General features: G+C 37.1%; 1 protein-coding gene across 2 annotated transcripts in view; it reads left to right on the forward strand.

Moving 5' to 3' along the window:
- The window catches only part of LOC117165896 (telomerase-binding protein EST1A), a 149,900-nt gene that overhangs the window by 1,489 nt on the left and 129,220 nt on the right, over window positions 1–19,191 (forward strand). Inside the window, exons 3-16 of one of the 2 annotated variants that reach the window (XM_033349376.2) lie at window positions 53–344; window positions 424–702; window positions 780–1,033; window positions 1,151–1,351; window positions 1,422–1,554; window positions 1,632–1,804; window positions 1,910–2,131; window positions 2,753–3,079; window positions 3,184–3,360; window positions 3,449–3,973; window positions 4,052–4,130; window positions 4,213–4,323; window positions 5,072–5,296; window positions 5,480–5,541. In XM_033349376.2, coding sequence (XP_033205267.1) covers window positions 53–344; window positions 424–702; window positions 780–1,033; window positions 1,151–1,351; window positions 1,422–1,554; window positions 1,632–1,804; window positions 1,910–2,131; window positions 2,753–3,079; window positions 3,184–3,360; window positions 3,449–3,973; window positions 4,052–4,130; window positions 4,213–4,323; window positions 5,072–5,296; window positions 5,480–5,541 — 3,060 coding nt within the window. The remainder of the gene's footprint in view (window positions 1–52; window positions 345–423; window positions 703–779; window positions 1,034–1,150; window positions 1,352–1,421; window positions 1,555–1,631; window positions 1,805–1,909; window positions 2,132–2,752; window positions 3,080–3,183; window positions 3,361–3,448; window positions 3,974–4,051; window positions 4,131–4,212; window positions 4,324–5,071; window positions 5,297–5,479; window positions 5,542–19,191) is intronic. The other variant, XM_033349378.2, reaches the window with a different exon arrangement.

Consider the following 19,191-nt stretch of genomic DNA (forward strand, 5'->3'; position numbering starts at 1 on the left):
ATTTTGTTTTATTATTAATGGGTTGAATAAAAATATAATTCTTATCTCTTAGATCTCCCAATCAAGGAGGTTGGGATCAGGATCAAGAGAGAGAGCATAGTGAAGATCGTGATTCTCATTCCAATCGTAGTCATAAAAGTGATAGTCAACGTAATCGGTTAAGTGGTCATGGTAGAAGAAATAGCGAAAGTGGAAGTAAAAACCGAGATGAGCATGATAAAAAATATTCAGGTAATCGAAGAACTCGGCATGGTAATGAAAATGAAGAGCGTTGGCGATCTGATTCTCCTTTATCTAGCAGAGGTTATGGAAATAGGAAAGATAGTTCTCGTGAAGTTAGACAGGTCTGAAATAATAAGTTGATATTTTACATTGTCCAAAGAATTCCTTTATAAAACTAATTTACAATATTTATTTGTTTAGTGTTCAGAACCTCTTTTTGCAACAACGAATCACTTAAATGATTTCAATCGTACTAGAGATACACGTAGCGTAGAACCTGCTGGACATCCAGAAAAGTTTCAAGGCAAACCACCATCAGGCAAATGGGGTGGCACTAAAGATAGTTTGCCAAAAAATATAAAAATAGAACACTTACCACCTAGATTCCAGAAAAAATACCTTTTGGATAATGGTTTGCCCTTACCACCAAGTTCCTCACCATCTGAAGATACATGGAATAGCAATAGTGCTTCATTTCAGGTAAAATTAATATTATCTTATAAAATTTGATTAAACCGTGTTAAATTTTTTGTTAAATATAAATTATCTTTTTAAAGGCACCATCAAACTATAATTTTCCACCTGCAATGCAACATTCACAAACGATGCAAAGTTTACCTCCATCTGGTCCATTACCTCCACAAACTATACGTGGTGGTGCTAATACAGCACCACCACGAGCTAGAGGTAGAGGTAGACTTAGACCAGAAGATTTAGAAAGTTCAACAAACGTTTTTAGGTGTGTTACACCTGATCAGTATTCAGCTCCAAGTTCCAGATCTCATACACCAAGCCAAGAATTTATGCAAAGGTATATTTCTGCAGAAACATAATTTATAAATGTGTATTATATTTTGTGATATTCTTAACATTGTATTTTATTGTATGGACGATAGCAATTTAATATAATTTTCGTATCTTTTAAAAGTAGATCTTACGATCGTCGTGGCAGTAATAGTACTATGTATACTAGTATGGAAAGTTTAAGTCGAGTAGATAGTTCAACAATACCACCGCCATCATCAGCATCACCCGTTACTTCAATGTCCAGTGTGAACAAACGTCAAATATCGCCAGAGAGTCATCGTCGAGGAATATCTCCGTCTCCAGCTTTTCACCGCACTCAAACGTAATGATTATTTATAAATAAATATTTATCTTTCTAATATCTTTATTAATTATGTTTTGATTTCTTTAAGGCAACGGTGTAGCAATACATCTGAGCGTAATACAATACAAGAAAAAAAGAATGGTCAACAAAATTCAGGTGTCAGTTCATCAAAAGGTGAATCTATCAACACTGCATTAAATATATCTGCTGAACATCCATTTGTAAGTATTTCATTTTAAATACATTTATCATTGTGCAGAAACATATAATCGTATTTGGATACATATATTATACATAGGATTGGAGTGAAGACGTTGAACTAAGTGAGAAGCTAGAAGCTGAGCGTGCAAGTCGTAGTTCATCTGTATTGAGTTTACGTGAAAATGTTAATGTGTCAGGAAATGAAACTACAACAAGTAGTCATAGTCGACGTAAAAAAAAAAAGAAGAAACATGCGGCAGATCGAGGGAGGTAAGAATTGCCAAAATTTATAGCTATTATTTATATACTTTACAATTTACATATTAAGAATAGGAATTTATTTTATAGTAAATTTATTTTCTTATATTTTTTAAGGAGTAATAGCAGAGATAAAGCTCGTGTTAATAGTCGTGATCGGCAAAATAATCAACAAAATAGAGAAAATGATAACTATAACAATAATCAAAAAAACAATAACAGTAGCAGGAGATATGACCACAAAAGACACCGTAATATTATACAACGTAGTCGAGAATCTAGCAAAGATAGAAGTTATCGTGGTGGTAATCGAAACTATGATGACCTTCATCGACATAGGTATGTATATGCGAGGAACGTCCAGAAAGTAATATCCGTTTTAAAATTACAACAATATAAATGCATTTTTAAATGTTTTCTTCATTTATAACTTTAGTATTATATAATACTTAGCTATTTTTCAATACAACCACCGCCTCTCCGTCACACACTTCCGCCACGAGTTCAGATAACTAGTGTTTCACATTCTTTAAATCAGTGTTTCCTACAAGGCGTTTTATTCACCCAAAAACTCTTTCAATTTTGCTTGTCTTTTTTTTTAAATCAGAAACTATTGTAATTTGGCGGTACATTTCTTTTGGACGAACGTTTTCAGCATTCGAAAGGTGTAAAGGTATGACAGTCCATCATTGGCGCGATTTTCAATTCGCATCGCCATTTTAAACGTATGAAACAAAGACAGTACTAGTTATTTAAACATGAAATTTCATATGGAAATTTCATATGCCAGCATATGAATAAATTCTTCTATAAGCACATTCCATTGTTTTTTATAGCTTTCATACATAAACAGGTATTACGTTCTGGACCAGCCTCATATAAATTGTTTTAAAAAGCATATATTTGGTGTTGTCTAAGTTAGGAATTAAAATCATTATTTTATTGATACATGACTTTCAGAGCGTCCGATCGATATCTAGATGAAAATTGGAGAACAGGTAGAAAAATGTCAGTTTGTGATTCTGATGATGGTCGACAAACACCTAGTGTTTCTTCACATTCTGTCCCGTTAGCAAATACTTTGACAGCACATCAAACATCACCTACTGGATATACCAGTTCTCAACCACCGGGTGTTTTAGTGTTACCTGATACTAGCCAATCTCCACCTAATCATCAAACTTCGAGGCAACAAGGAGTGCAACAACAAAGAACGTTATTTGATCCCAATAATCCTAATAAACCAATCGTTATTATCTCTCCTAGTAGTAGAGCAGCAGTACAAAGGTATAAATATATAAAAAAAGATTTCTGTACTTCTTAATTCTTTATTAAGTTAATTAATTTCTTTACAATAGACTTAATCGATTTATTGAATGTTTTACATTCAGAGAAAGTGAAACTACATCTCAAGGTTCAAGTATACCAGTGTTTCAATCCCATGGGGGTATTAGCTCTACTCATCATAACTTCCAGGGAACGCATTTGGATGGCGTGCCACCACCATACATGACAAATGACCAATTTGGAAATATAAGACCTTCATGGTATGATCCTTACTCCGATAGGTATGTAAAATCAATAAATATATTGCAAATCATGAATAAAAATAAGTATAATTATCCTAATAATAATTTATAATTCTTCATTTGACAGTTTTCGAGTAGCTAAAAATCCTTACTTACTCTTGGATATAGAACGTGCAGATTTAGAATTGCAGTGGATACTAAGTTCTGGTGGTTTTACATCAAATTGGGAGAGGGTTTTGTACATACGACACTTTCTACAAGAAAGTTTAAAAACTTTGCTCGAGACTGATATCAAATTTTGTCAAGCTGAGAACGTTGAACAACATTTTTGGAAAATACTTTTTTATAATATGATCGAAATGCTGCGAAAAGGCATGCCTAAAGAAAGTTCTGAAGGTCGAGAACATTATAAAAAAATTATGTTAAAAATTATTGACGATGGTACCGTATATTTAGAGAGTTTGTTGACTGTTCTTGAAACGAAATACGAATTTAAATTGGATACATTTCTTGCATCGTCGACTTTGCCTAAGGGTCTTGGGATCTTAGGTTTAGCCTTAGTAAGTGCGCAAAAAATATATCTATTTTTGGGTGATTTGGCGAGATATAGAGAACAGGCAAATGAAACAAATAATTATGGAAAGTCTCGGCAGTAAGTAGGAAATAGACACATTATTATTACGTCCTATAAAGATGACATTATTTTATGCAAAATTTTATTCTCTTTTAGGTGGTATTTGAAAGCGCAACAACTTAATCCAAAGAATGGAAGACCTTACAACCAGCTTGCATTACTAGCACATTATGCTGTACGTATTTTCACTTTGTGTACAATGAATGAAAAAGGAAATAAATAAAATTAAACAAATTAAATATGAATTTTGATTCTAGAGGCGAAAGTTGGATGCTGTGTATTATTATATGCGATCTCTTATGGCATCTAATCCTTTCCATTCTGCAAGGGAGAGTTTAATAGCACTTTTTGATGAAAATAGGAAGAAGGTAAGACAAAAATTTAAGTACTTTCTTATATGTTTGTATTAATACTAACGTTAATAATATTTTGATTTTGTTTTGCTGCCAGTATCTACATTATGTAAGTAAATTTCGATACTTGGTGTGATATCTCTAAGTACCGGTTATCTTAACTAAAGCTTGAAGTAGTCCTCTTTATTTTCGAACCGTTTAATATACCTTTGTTTTATTTGCATTGGATTTTTCTTATAAATTTTCTTTGCGCATCATATGCCTCCTCGCACGCTTTCGACTATTAATAGTCCAATGTATAAAAGTCAATATTTTTCGCACAATCATAATTACTTGAAAGCAAATCATTCTATGCTTAAATATAACTGATAGCGTAATTAGTGATTTGAGACGGTAGTATTTACGGAGAATAGAAACATATAGTTTGAACATTTTTTGAGTATAGTCTGCTGCATTTTGCTGAATTATTTTTTATAAATAAGAGCACCATTTCTGTTAGTTACTAGCACTATTTCGCACATGATACTAGCATGCATATTTTTTAAATAGGTGCAATCGAAAGATACAAACATTTAAAGAGCCTTTTACGCTTTACACATATGATGCTTGTATCTTTCATTAGTATTTGAGAGAATTTAGGTGTAATAGGATAATTGATAGGATTCCTATAAAGACAATGAACTCTCATTTACGCTATGCCCTATGCTGTCTTTAATTTCATAACAAGCTACGTATAGGATTTAATTGTAATGTATTCTAATAGTATGAATCGACGGAACGGAAACGGAAAGAGGAGAGAGAGTGGAAAGAACGAGCCAGGATGAAAGAGAAAGAGGGAGCGAACAATATTGGTGGAGGACTAAGAAGAGAAATTTGGATTCATCCTGGTGGAAGACGAGTTCATCGTACAACTACTGCAGCCACTGCCAACGAAGCGAGATTATCTCATAGCGATTTAGAAGAATTGGCACAATTAAGCAGCGTTGAGGTAAAATGGCATAAACAAACTTACTTCTCTTTTTAATCGTAGAACACAATATCTATATCATAGAACACAATATAGTATAGTTTCAGCAGCATATTTTTAAATACATTTTTAGATATATATCTCTAAATAAATCATGCCATTAAATCGTATTTTAATATAAATTGTGAATCTTACATGTTTTAGGTAAATAAACGGTTCGTCACATCCTACCTTCACGTTCATGGAAAGCTGATCAATAAGATAGGGTGAGTGATTTTATTGTTTATAATTCGTAATATTTATCATTTTTAAAATAATTTAAAAAGCTATATGTATCTTCAAAAGTAAAAGACGCGAAATGCATCTCGTTGATCATATACGAGATAATACTTCGTACGATAAACTTTTGAATAGACGAACGGGGATATAAATATATTTAAAACAGAAAAGAGAAATTATCGCTGTTTCATTTCTGTTTAAACGCATAACCGGTAAGCTAATATGATTCGAAGAAACAACTTGTAACTTTTTGTCGTGTTTTCACCGAAGTACGTTTTTGCATACTTGGTAACTGTTATGTTTTCTTCTATAAATACACGGTGGAGAGTTAACTGCGGGTTTGCTGTGTTTGTTCAGCATATTTCCGTGAAATATTGGCTCGTTTAACCGACTATTGTACGTTTCGAAAGAAAGGATTTATATTTGAACTATTTCATTCTTTTTTCGTTGTTTTTATTCCATGAAATTTACGCGATATTACGTGTTTGAATTCATGTAAGAAAATATATGTACATCATGTGTTCTCGTTAGGCTGTGATATTAACCCGTGTACCGTCGTTTGTTACGTGAATATAGTTTTAATGGCTCCCAGAAGAGCTATAACGAAGAGTTCCCGCTCAGCAAAGGGCTTACTGTGTATAACTTTGATCACCATACGGTCCATTATTAATTGCACCGTAGAGATTCCAAGTTCCAATGCTGTCGATAAGTCGCTATTAATTTAGGGGAGTTACGGCGTAGATTAAAATTTAATATTTATGTTTTGAGAAATATTATTAAATGTCTTTTAAATCTTTTAATTTTATACATTTTGAATATTCCATTCTTGTGTTATTTTCTTAAAAAATTAAATATTTAAAGAATAAGGCCAAGTGTTGTACTTTAGATTACTATCGATTTGGACTTTTTTATTCCAAGAAAATTTACAAAATTTACAAAATTAGGAAACGTCCTAACAATACACGTAGAAGAGCTTCCTCAATCATAAAATTATTTGGCTAGGTGATCATCTAACTGTCTTGAACGGTGCACATATTTAGCAGCATTAAGAGGTCTTTGACCGTGTTCTCGCTTTTATTTGTGGTCTTGTTTAGAGATTCTCGTCGTTTTCTTCTGCCTTTATTAGTCGTCTTGAAAAATGAGAAAAGCAGAAGCGTTCTGGATCCCTAAGTAACATTAACTATTGGCTAGTTATGCATAAAATGCTGACAGAAGAAAAGTAGCCTGTTTTATGGCAGTTAATATTAAATGAGCACCGTATGAAGTCGTGCCGTGCTCTTGAATTCATGGAATTGCATATTAGACGGTAATTCCATTGGTATGTGTAATTGTCGGGTTGTAACATCGAAAACTGATAATGGTATACCTTAAGGTGCGCGTTAGTGGCAACGTATGAGAAATTTCTCATAGCGTATACGTGGTAAGCGTGGCTTTAAAACGAGACACGAAACATTGAAATGAAAAGTGAAAAAGTTGCCTCATTAAAATAGGTGCTCGAAACATGTTCGAGTAAAATTGGCCGTAAATGATAAGGTGTTAAACGATATAGTTATAAAGTTGTTGACTCGCCCGTGTTAAAAAAATATTCATGCAAGAAACCGTAAATATCTTCTTTCTTTAATTATACCTGTTTACTTTGGTATTTTCAGTCAGAGATATAAATAACTTCCTTTATATTGTATATAGTTTGAGGTATAGATAGGTCGAAATTGATATAAAATACAAGCTCGAAATACCTTTTGAAGATGTGACATATCGTTAGAAACTTCATTAAGTTCAACAACTTATAATTAAAATCATTTAGCTCTTATCATAGGCTCGTTTAACGATCCATCGTATTCGAACACACCCATTTCGTTATTCTCGCGAAGTTAACAAAAATCTGGTCCGCATTCGCCTGGCCGGTAATCAAGTTCTTGCGTGTCGCGCGCCTTGCTCACGCTTACAATTCGCATTAATTATTTACGTGCTCGCAATTCGAAGTACCGGTTTCCCAGGCGAAAAAGTAGCGTCCCTCGAAACCCTCCTCTTCTCTCCTGTCCGTTTACGTTTCTGTTTCACGGAGGCTACTGGGCGCGGTGGCCATAGTGGCCGCGGCGTTCCGTTCGCTCGTGAGATGGATCTCGCCTGTGCAGGTTTGCGGCGTTGAGATCACCGATTGTCACAACGGCATTGTCACAAACGAAGCAGTGAAACGCTTGATCGTAATACGTACAATATGTTAGCAATCGCTATTCGTGGCTGAAAGAAAGGCTAGCGAAGGAAATTCAGATCTAATTGACTTATAATCTAATAAAACTACCGGTTTTCCCTTAATACAATATGATCGTATCTACAAATTTGTCGCACACATATCTTTCCGTTAATAAATTATCTTCCAAGTCCACTTGGGATCGGAAAGTTACAATAATCTGAGGTAATGGAAGTTGTCATCACTTTCATAAGCACGCCTCTTAAAATAAAGCCAAGCATTTTTCGTTTATTCAAGTGTTTTATGGATACCAGAGCAATTAGGTTCCTCAGATACCCAAAATCTTTAAATTAAATTACGCAGTATCTTTCCTGTTCCTGAGCTGTCTCGCCCTGTTTTACTCTTAGCTTTGAAGATTACTATATAAACGCTGCACGTTACAATCTTATATCTTCGGATATCTCATGAATAATAGTGCGAGTAAGCTTCTTTTAGTCGAATATTTCGTGGGTATCAGGGTATCCAGATATCTCGGTTACCCAAAATCATCGCTTTATATACCATGTAGTTGGCGATATTTTGTCCAACGATCCGAATTGTGGATCGACAGGTCGTCTCGTAGGCAGTAGGTAACTTGGAACTCTGCGGTTTGCGGGGCTGTTCGCCACGGGTGTCCCAGACGCATTCTACAAAGTCACAGATGAAGAGGGACACGCTCGGCACAGTTCACCGGTAGCCGAGTTGATGGTGCGGTTGACTGGCTGTCCGACTGCCCGATATTTGCATCTCGTAAAACGCCGCACACCCTTCTCTGCACGGGCATATCGTGTAACACGCGGGGCAACGAACGCCGATACGGTTCGATGGTGCCACCGATGGCAACAGCAACCCAACACGCCCTTTGTTTCGCCTTTCTTTTTAAAGATCTTGTTATGTTCCCTATAAATTATCGTTTTGAAAGATTAGGTATGCTGGCACTCGCTTCTTGCGAGTACATAAATTGTTTTATAAAGGCATTTATTTGCCGTGTTTTAAATACTTTGTCGTCATCGGCTCTTCATTATCTTCTTTTTTTTGTATTTGGTTGACAGAATGTTTGAATAGTATTACATGTATTGAGAAAATGAGGATGCTATAATTGGTCTTGATTGTGTTCTTTTTTATAAATAAATATTTTATTCAGACATTTATTTGCTGCGTCGTAGGTAATTTCTTGTCATTCTTTCTTCGATTTCTTTTTTCTTCGTTCTCTCTTTCTCTTATTCGTTTCGTAAGATACTTGAGTGGGATTAAGAAGTTCAACGATCTACAACTTGTAATTTGTCAGTTCATTAATATCATTAATTGATAAATTATTGTGCAAGATGACCTCGATTACGCAAACCGATAAATCTTATTCAAAGTCGTGCGTCGTCCGTTGATCATACCGTTCGAAAGAAAGTTAAAGAAAAAAAAGGCGGGCCGTCAAAAAATTTCATCGTGTAATATTCCGTGTAATAGAGAGCGAAACCGATACCAGCTTATTAAATGTAATATTCGAAGCTATCGCAGCTTCTCGCAACGTAATATTACGAGCTCTATAAGAGCGTCGTTGAATGTAATAAAGAGCGAGTAATCTGGGAATACCGACTCATTTTCCAGCAATATGTATCGATAGCTGAATTCTTGCCACGGAAAGCTAACCATAGACGGAAGGTAACAAGATTCATTGATAAAATCAGCGACAAAAGTCCATAAATGTAAAAGGAGATATACAATAAATTCCTCGGACGAAAAGATCAAGCAATAAAAAGAAAATGAACCATATAGTGCATGCTAATAATACTAATAGAGTCTCTCGAATCCTTCCTCGAGCATTTTGCGTGGAAAAGTTCTCCGTTCCCACGTGTGAAAAACGAGCCTCACAGGTTTCTATGCAAGTGATAGCGTCCGGTGCTGGGTTTGCTGTAGGGGCGCGGTCTGGAGGCGCTTACGATTAGCAATCCATTGCGCGCATAATCGTAATGAAATGTATCCTTACGATTCTTTCTTTTTTCCCCTTCTACCCTCGCTGCTCCTCTTTCTCTCGGACTCTTCTCCTCCAGCCAGACATAATCCTCTTTCTTCGTTGTAAGTTAGTCCATCGAATGGAATACGGTCTTGTTCCTCGTGGAGTCTTTGCTTTCTCCGTTTCTCTTCGGGCTCCGTGATCTCTGGAACCCTGTCGAGCTCACCGTGTGCCGTGTGTGGTGGCCACGTACGCCGGCACGTAACTTCGTGTTTTCTTGCACGGCGGTAAAAATGTTAATTGACAATTGCGTGGCGCCACTGACCACCGCCCCACCTCTCTCCCAGGCTGTTGCATCTCTCTGTATTCTGTATATATCCAGTCGTGCCATCCTCCACCCGTTTCTACGCGTCTGTGTCTATATACTTACGTTCGTACACCCTCGTTCAAAATTCAAGACTACAGGGAAAAAACATAATAAACCATATTTCCACTTTTTATAGGCATATAAATTTTTGAACTTTGTTACGCTGTTAACTAATCCAACGATTGTCTCTTTATTTGGTTTTAGGTTTAAGTTAAGTAGCTTTTTTTGCCAGTATCTTGAATTTTTCAAAGATACTAAACGTTATAGAGTTAGGTTTACAATAATAATGTACAATATTCATGCCGGTTATACATGTCGTTCTCACGAAAATTCATAGATTTGTCTCCATTTCGACTGTTTCATATCAAAATACAAGCCATTTACTCTCTTTTTATACATCAAGTAACTTCGAAATCAGAAAACCAATAAAAATAGACTTATCGTCTTTTTTTCCTGTGATCTTCATTTATGAAGACACTTGCATCTTAGCTACTAAATAATAAAAGGGTCAGAAAATTAACAAGTATGGACTTATCATATCTTCCCCGCGCGATTTTCACATATTATATGAAATCGTAAATGAATTTTGAATGTACAAAGTATTCGTACGATGAAATTCATAAATTTGTCAAAAAAAAGCAATGACTTAACTGACTTTGCGCTTTTAAAATTAAACATCCGCAATGATTGAAAATCGTAAGTGCCTGCGTACTTTTGAACGGGGGTGTACCTATATAAGTGCATATATACATGGACACACCTGTGTGTCTGTGTATATCCGGTGTTTCGTAGTTGTAACGACCTTGCGGGTACCTTGCCGGTCGTTTAATTGTAGCGACGGGTAGGATGGAGCACGTCATACGTGATAGTCGTAAAATCGCTGTCGATATTCAGCGGCGGATCCGCTGCGCTGGCGCGATTTATGTCGTCCCTCGTGGTAAAAAGGTGTTCCCTTATAGTTCGCGCGGGGATTTATTCGCGCCGGACGGCCGGTTTCTTCGTGGAATTTATCGACGACCGGTCGTTTTGCTCCAGCTGGACACACGTCCAACCTTTCTGAAAAACCGTACGCGAATCGCTCCTTGGCTCAGCTTTGTTCTCGAGGTTAAAAGGGCTCGTGCGACGAGGGTGCTTCTTCTTTATGATTATTTCTTTCTTTTTATGGATAGATTTCTTTGTGAAATCTTCCCAGAGATACGATTGACGGACCGTTTTTATTTTAATTGGTTTGATATATCAAAGGTTCGGTTAGAGGGTTGGTTTCTCAATGGAGAGTGCATGTTTCTACATGTCTACATATTCATCGATAAAGCCACGATATTTCCTTCTGATAAGTGGTCTAAAGTTGTTTCGCACAACACTATATATATCCTCTTCTCGTTAGCAGTTTCGTTGAAGCATCACCTGATAGATTCCGCCATCGGTTGGGGGCGTGAGCCAGAAGTTTTCAATTTGGTGCTGCACGATTCTGTGCATAATTGGTTTGGCGGCGATCAGGAAGCGAAAAGGGGAAGAGATCGATGGGCGGAACGGCGGGATAGAGGACGTGCAGGGTGGAATGACGACAGTTCGGCTCCGTGGAATATACTTACGATCTATAATTGGAATTGCCTAGCGAACCGGTGCCATTGGTTAGGTGGTTGTTACCGCGCGATACGTGCGTGGCATAGATACACGCGTGTATGCCGTGCTTCTCTCTTTTATTTCTCTGTCTCTCCTCTCCTCTCGTAGACTAAAGAATAGGGTAGGGGAAAAGGCTTGCAGCCAGAGAGTCCCGAGGCTGTCTTACGGTGTGTTGCTATGTTGCGTTGTTGCTGCCTAGTGCCGTAATGGATTTGGCTCATTACCGGCCGAGCATCGTCCTGCACCTCACCTGTGTGTTATATGCCCTCAAGGACGGCTTCCATGCACCGCGCGCCCTTTCTCGAACTGTTTCCTCTCCGCGTCGAGATGTACGCGCCGCTCGTCATATCTCGCGGGCCGCATTTATCACGAGCCACGATGCGTCTCTATCTGCCGCGTTCGTACATTGAACCCTGCAAGAGTGAGCTAAAAGTGACGAAGTATGACAGAAAAATATATAGTTCGGGCCATAATCGTGAGCATAAAATCAGGAGTCAGGAGTCAAAAAGAAATATGCTCTGGGTATGGGGACAATGGAGTTAATAATACAAAATATAAGCAGGCACGGAAAGAAAAGTATCTAGTTGGTAAGATCTTTATCGCAATGTTGAGTATACAAGTTCCATATGGTCCAGGTTCGGTAGGTACCAAACGAGATTTAGTAGATTTCTAATGATATGTAAAGTTTGACCATGTTACCTCACGAGCGCGCTAATACTTACTCGCCAGGATGTACGTACATACTACCGAACAACTAAATGTTATTGATTGAAATCATTTTCCAATGACTCGTTTTCCATTCGTTCTACGGCGATCCTAAGCGATCGTCGACGTGTATAAAGACGCGATAATTAAATCTATAAATCGGTATCATGAGAGGGAGAAGGGGGATGGAGGCAGGGTGGAGGAAGGTTCGCCGTTTCATAACACTTGTAAAGTAAGAGCTGAGGCAGTAGCCTCTTTTATTTCACGAGCACGGGGCAGAAGTAAAGAGAAAGAGAGACGAATAAGAAGCGCATGGGCGCAGGAAGGATGGAAGGGGAGGGAGAAAGAAGGAAGGAGGCAGAACAACGTCACATATACAGATGCAGAAAGTTAAGTAGTATCAGTGTAAGATACGTTATAAGGCCTCGGCTGCCTAACACACATGGATCCTGATGGTCGTTTACCCGCAGCCCTCGAGTGACGACCCCGCCCGCTTCAAGGACACCCTTGGTCACCGCAGCCTCGGACCAGAACCCGACCATCTTCAACGACCGAGTGCACGTATGCATCGTGCCATGACTATCTGGATTCCTGTTGCCTGTCGATAGCCTCTGACAGACGTTTCGAGTTCTACGCTTGGCTGATGAATCTGTGACGAATCTTACCATGATTTTAATTCGCGCAATAGATTGTTCGCGTAGATTATGGGTTTGATTGATTTTGTCATTCTAGTACGGTATGGAAGTATAGGTTGACGGAGTTGTCGAGGGATGTTTGTTGGTTTGTACGATCGAGTAGACCTAATCGTATTTGTCTATCATTATAAAAATAATCATTATTCATAGGTATATGTTACTTTTTGTTCCAACCTTTTACTATAAATTTTGTTAAACCATTTGTTTGTTTGTTGAAATAAGAGCGAGATTTAGATATAAAAATTTGAGGACTGCAGCAGGCGTAAAAGGAAAAAGAAATATAAGCTCCAAATCGACTAACTAAGTGTCTAATTTATTATTCGAACAGATTCGCTAATGCAACAAATAATTCTGATAAATTTCCAAGTCCTAATCCGTCTGGAAGATTAACGCGACAGTAGAATACTTTCCCCGGCAGCTTCTTATTCAAAACAAGATCCCTAGCTCCCAACCTTTCTGACAGAACCATCATCTGCTTCTTTCACCCAAGTAGGAGGATGCGCATTTTGATACATCATCCCTCCGCTTCTCGACTTCGTTCCCTCCATAATGGATGTCGATGCTGCTTACCCTCTTAGAACTGAATATTTGTCTCGTCTCAGATAATTGAAAAGTCGCTTCTTTATCCAAGAATCCACTTAATCCGACTCCCTGGATATTTTTAGGCCACACGATATTTTGCCCCGTCCCCTTGCGAAATCTTCTCAATTTCTCTTATTTTTTGGCTACAAAGGTATAAATTCCACTCAAAGGTTTCATATTCAAAAGTGTAAAAATTTATCACTGCGAATATTAACTGATTATAAATTTACATTTATGAATAAAGGCACACGTGATTTGATTTTGATTGATTTTGGTCTTGGAAAGGGACGTCTAACGATATTTTTGTACGTGAACTTCCTTCGCTGTTTCGATGCCTAGGATCACGCTATAAATATCGTCCACTTTTTCAACGTTCTATGCGTAGGACCATGGCACCATTAAATTTCATTGGAATCAGCGGTAACAATGTTTAAAATAACTCTACTTAACTTTGTAATCGAATTGAAGGTGTCTTTGTCGATGAAAGGCTGACTGCACTCTATCACTGGTTTCCGACGTAGTGGATAATGTGCTTGGTAGTAATAATGCCTGGTCTTAACTCTGATTTATGGCGGTCAATAAAGAGATCATCTATAATACCGTGAGCTGCTTATTAAGCCTTGGCTGCTGATGTGTTTACGAACTCTGTTTGCTCGTCCAGCCCTCCTAGTCTTCGGTTCTTCCCCGTTGAGATTTCCCAACTGGGTTTTACTTAGTATCAGTTTTCTGGCGCACGCACGCCACGGAGCCGACTCGCAGCCGTTGATTAGAGTCCGTAGCGATCGTTGCCCTGCAACAACACCTTTCCAGTGCATCCGTTCCAACCCTGTAATCTCGAGTTCTAGCTAAAATGGCATGGTCACGGGTGGCGCCTTCTCTTTGTTGCGTGCAGCGGTTGTTCATCGGCACGACGATGTTCGATGATCGTTTTTCGCGAACTTGTTTAGAATGAGATATTCTAATGTTCATAAAACAGGCGAGAACATTTAAAGACCATACGGAAAAACGTGATAAATTTATTTTTCTTGATTTCGTGACTATTATGTTGCTTGGTGGTTGAAAACAAGGATTTGAATATGAAATAGTTGAATTCTCTTAAGAATGAATAATAAACGTTGTTTTGTAAGAAAAAGTTGTTATGTTAATTTAACCGAACTAATATTTTTAATATTTTTTAAACGCTCAAGAAAACGACAAAACCAATAAAAATTGTAATAAATGTTCTTGTATGTTCAACGGCATAAAATCATAGATACCTTCTACTTAGAAGGAGGTTTGTTTCACGGAATTGAAAGGCATCTCCTAAGGCTCCCCGTAAGGTGTAACAACGTGCACGATGTATCAATCATATAAGAACCTCGATATTGGCGCCGTGGGCGATGGTAATAAGGCTTTAAGCTTGACACCTTATTACAGACCGCCTGGATCTTCTCGCGTTGATGTCGAGATTGATTTAGATGTAATACGTGTCATTCGAGATCCACTTCCTATTATTTCAAGTGTTTTGATCCCTTCACATTGAAATTGTGCCGTAATGGTCGTGCTGAGACTAGCGGCATTTTGAAAATATCTCATTCTTTGGTTTCCTTTTTTGTCCGAGTATTTTATGGTGTCGTTATTTGAAAATCTATATAGAATAGTTATTTATATAACAAAGAAATTATTTAAGCCTCGAATTTCGACTTATTTAATAATTCTTTAGTTTCGTTTAAGCTATTGTAGGGATAAGAAAGAAAACAATATAAAAAATATAATAATATGGATATAATAAATATGAGAAAGAGATGTGAGAAATAGAAAAAAATGCAAGAAAGGAGATCTTAAAAAGGTCTTTAGATCATGTATTAACATGTTTAACGAGAAAAATAAGGGAAGTAATAATTAAAACATTCTAATTGTTGCGATAGCACTACGATACCATATTTCTCACGCATTAATAAATGCTTTATTTAATTATAAACGCAGAAATTCATATTACTAGGATTCCTTTTACTTAAGCCAACTAACGAACGCGTTAAATAATATAGCATCTTGTGAATATATATGAAACTTCTGATTGTGAGTTTTCACTTTTTTCACATCCTTGGAAAAAATTCTTGGCATATACAGGATATTCCTACCTCTTTCCGCAAAACGACGTCAGTTTATCTCACAAGTAAAATTAAGGGGAAAGATGTCGTATATATATAGATTCAAAAATGTTTTCCTAAAAAATTATAACAAGAATTCGGAATATCAAGTTTTCGTTTGATATGATATAAGAACTACCTGGCGATATTTATGCGCGTTAGTTCCATTTCAGTGTTTGCTACTTTCGCCCGTTCTTACAAATACGGAACAGGCAAATGTCATTGAAATGGAATTAACGCATGCAAATATCGCCGATCTGTTCTTACATTATACACGAATGCTAACTAGTCCGCTGTTATTTTGAATTCTTTATTATAACTTTTTAATAAAGCATTTTCGAGCCTATATTTATATGATATTTTTCCCTTAATTTTATTCATAGAATAAACTGACATCTTCTTGCAGAAAAAATAGGGGCATTCGTACACAAATATATTTGATACAATTTCTGATTTTTTACGCTTCTAACTCATGTAACTCAAGAGATGTACAAAGTATAAATAGAAAGTAAGTACAATGAGCCACATATGGATCAGCAGACTGTGAACGTGTTAATAATTATGATCATAAAAGGGTATGAAGCTAGATGATCTCGCTCTCGATCTGGTGTGATGCATTGATGGCGGTGACCGGGCCATTTAGATCTTGTAATCGAGATAATATCCAGTCGCATTATATTTCTATCGCGGCAGTTCGATATTAATAGCCAATTAATCGTCACCCGTAATCACGTTACATCGATCCAATGGGCGTATAGAACGTGACGGTGGAATTGGAGAAAGTGAGGATAATTTGTTTGCGTTCGATGGCTGCTCGTGTTTCTTTCCTCCTTGCGAGATAAACGCTTATATTATATTCTTTTTGGAAAACGAAGCTAAATCATTGGTGGATTATGCGTACGTCGTAGTCTCTTGATTTATCGATTTGATCTTGTGGAGGGTGGTTCGAGAAGATCCGAACGCGTGTTTCTTCGCGATGAGTTATCATTCAAATTGTAGGTTCCAGTGAGTCGTTTAAGCGGTAATCTCCTTTACTGGCTGATCTTGTCGTGTTCGAAAACGTAATGGAGGATTGGTTATAGCTACGTTTCTGTTAAGTGGTTCTCGTGTTATGAACTTTGCTTTTCATTAAACTTTTATGTGTTGTGCAACCTTGTTGCATAAATCATATCCTTTAATACGTGTAATTTCAGTTCGCTGTTTTATGCAGGTAAATTTACTACGGAATTATCGCATCGATATAAAGAGTTGACCGGTTGATTTTAAATGTTACAGTATTTCGTAATTTTTCGAATATTTTGTTGTGTTATTTCTATTTAACACTGCTTCATATAATGAAGCATTATTACGTAATAAAATTTATTGTTAAGGGCTGATATGCTGTAACATAACTGACGTTCGTAATTCCGAGCCCTTTTGCTCCTCTTTTGTTACTTAAGAACCTCTTCACCCTTAGATTATTTAATTCTAAATTACGCTCAGACGAAGGCTTCTCTAAACTCATAATTTAAATGGATACATCAACGAAACACATATTTAGTCGTAACGTACCGTGCTAAGCTTCCTAATAGATAATTTAAATTTATAGTCTGGTGATTCCATAAGAAGTAAGTAAGCACTGCTTCTAGTCATTAATTTGCCATTAATTTCACACTTTGGTAAAATTTCACATACTGTTACTATAAATTAATCAAACTGTCTACCTGCTATCTGTATATGTTATATTTATGAACGGTATTACAAATACATATCCTCAAGTTATGAGACATAGTAAAGAATCAATTTTGACAACATACCGCGTTTCATAACTGTATAGAAATATATAATACGACATATAAAAATAGAAAATTGATTAATTTTATAATTGTGAAACGCAAAGTAGGCACAAATATCATTTCAAAGTAAGCACAAATAGCATTTAAAAGAGCATCGTTATCTCTATTGCCTATAGAGTCTCGCTTTGTTCCATTCGTCGTAATCAAGGTATCGTTGCTAGCATCTTTCTCTCGAAAGATTCGATTCGGTTTGTTAAGTATCAATGATGCAAGGTGGCTCGTTACAGCGAAGCATAAGGTCTCTCCGTGTGGGGCAACGCGCAGTAGCGTTGGCATCCTGACCTTAGCCTCTTACTTACACGACGACCTTACCGCGCTGAGGTGATTTCCTGATGTACGCCTTCCTCTGACGTTACCAGTTACTTATTGAGAGAACTGGGCAATCGCGACGGGACCTAGCGATTTATGGCATTCTTCGAACGGGCATAAATTTGAAGGAACGCAACTGCGTGCCGCGACGCACGCGACGATAACCCCTGACCTCGGAAAAGTATTTTCTGGTTTTTCTGTAATTTGCTGATGATGACTATGAGTGGATACTTGGGAAATATCGTTGTGTTAATGGAGGATAAAAGGACGCGTTCCCCGCTTCTGATAGTTAAGTGGAGACTTCAGTATTTCTAAAAATACGTTTTTGTTTTTTCTGTATTTTCTCGATGAAGAGTGCGAATATAGCTGAAATTCCTTGAAAAATATCATTGCGTTAATGGGGTATAGAAGGCCACGTCTTTTTCTCTTGATAGCGAAGTGGAGGGTTAGGAATTTTTAAAACATATTTTTCACTTTTTGGTATTTTCTTGATGAAGAGCATGAGAGTAGATATGTTGAAGTTACTTGGAAATTATCGTTCTGTTAATGGAGGATAGAAGACTGTTTTCTGTTCTCCGATAAATGTAAAAAGTAAACGGGTGATTGAGATAGTTTTAAAGAAATTGGATTGTTATCAAGAACACAAATTACAGTGAAACAAACTTCACTTTCATCTCAGAAATTATCATTATTTTTCACCACTTATCTCCGATTGTAATATTTTTTCCTTTTTACATCCCTTTACCTAAACCTGATCAAAACGAAAGCTAAGCTACAGATCTAATTTACATTTCAAATTCCTAGTCTCTCTTTTCCTCACTGTCCCAAATCCCAGTCAATAATCAAATCCTCTATGTACCACAACCATCCATTATCGTATTCGATCTTAACCTTCGAACCATACTTCCCACGAGAAACTTCCACTAACAAGAAAAAGAACACTGAGAAGAAGCAGACGAAGAAGAAAAAGCTTCGTTCCAAATTCTAATGGTCAGGAAGAGAAAGAATATGAGAGAGAGAGAGAGAGAGAGAGAGAGAGAGAGAGAGAGAGAGAGAAGCCATAATGGGAACAGGTATATAGCAGCACACGATCTCCGATCAGGTTTAAGAAAAATGGCAATCCCTGCGCTGCGCTGAGGAAGTTCGAGGATAATCCGTTAGCGCGATTATCCGGTGATCAAAAGCAGCGAAGTCGGTCTACGTCCCGCGATAGA

This window comes from Bombus vancouverensis, chromosome 3 (assembly GCF_051014615.1).
Source record: "Bombus vancouverensis nearcticus chromosome 3, iyBomVanc1_principal, whole genome shotgun sequence".
Classification (NCBI taxonomy): domain Eukaryota; kingdom Metazoa; phylum Arthropoda; class Insecta; order Hymenoptera; family Apidae; genus Bombus; species Bombus vancouverensis.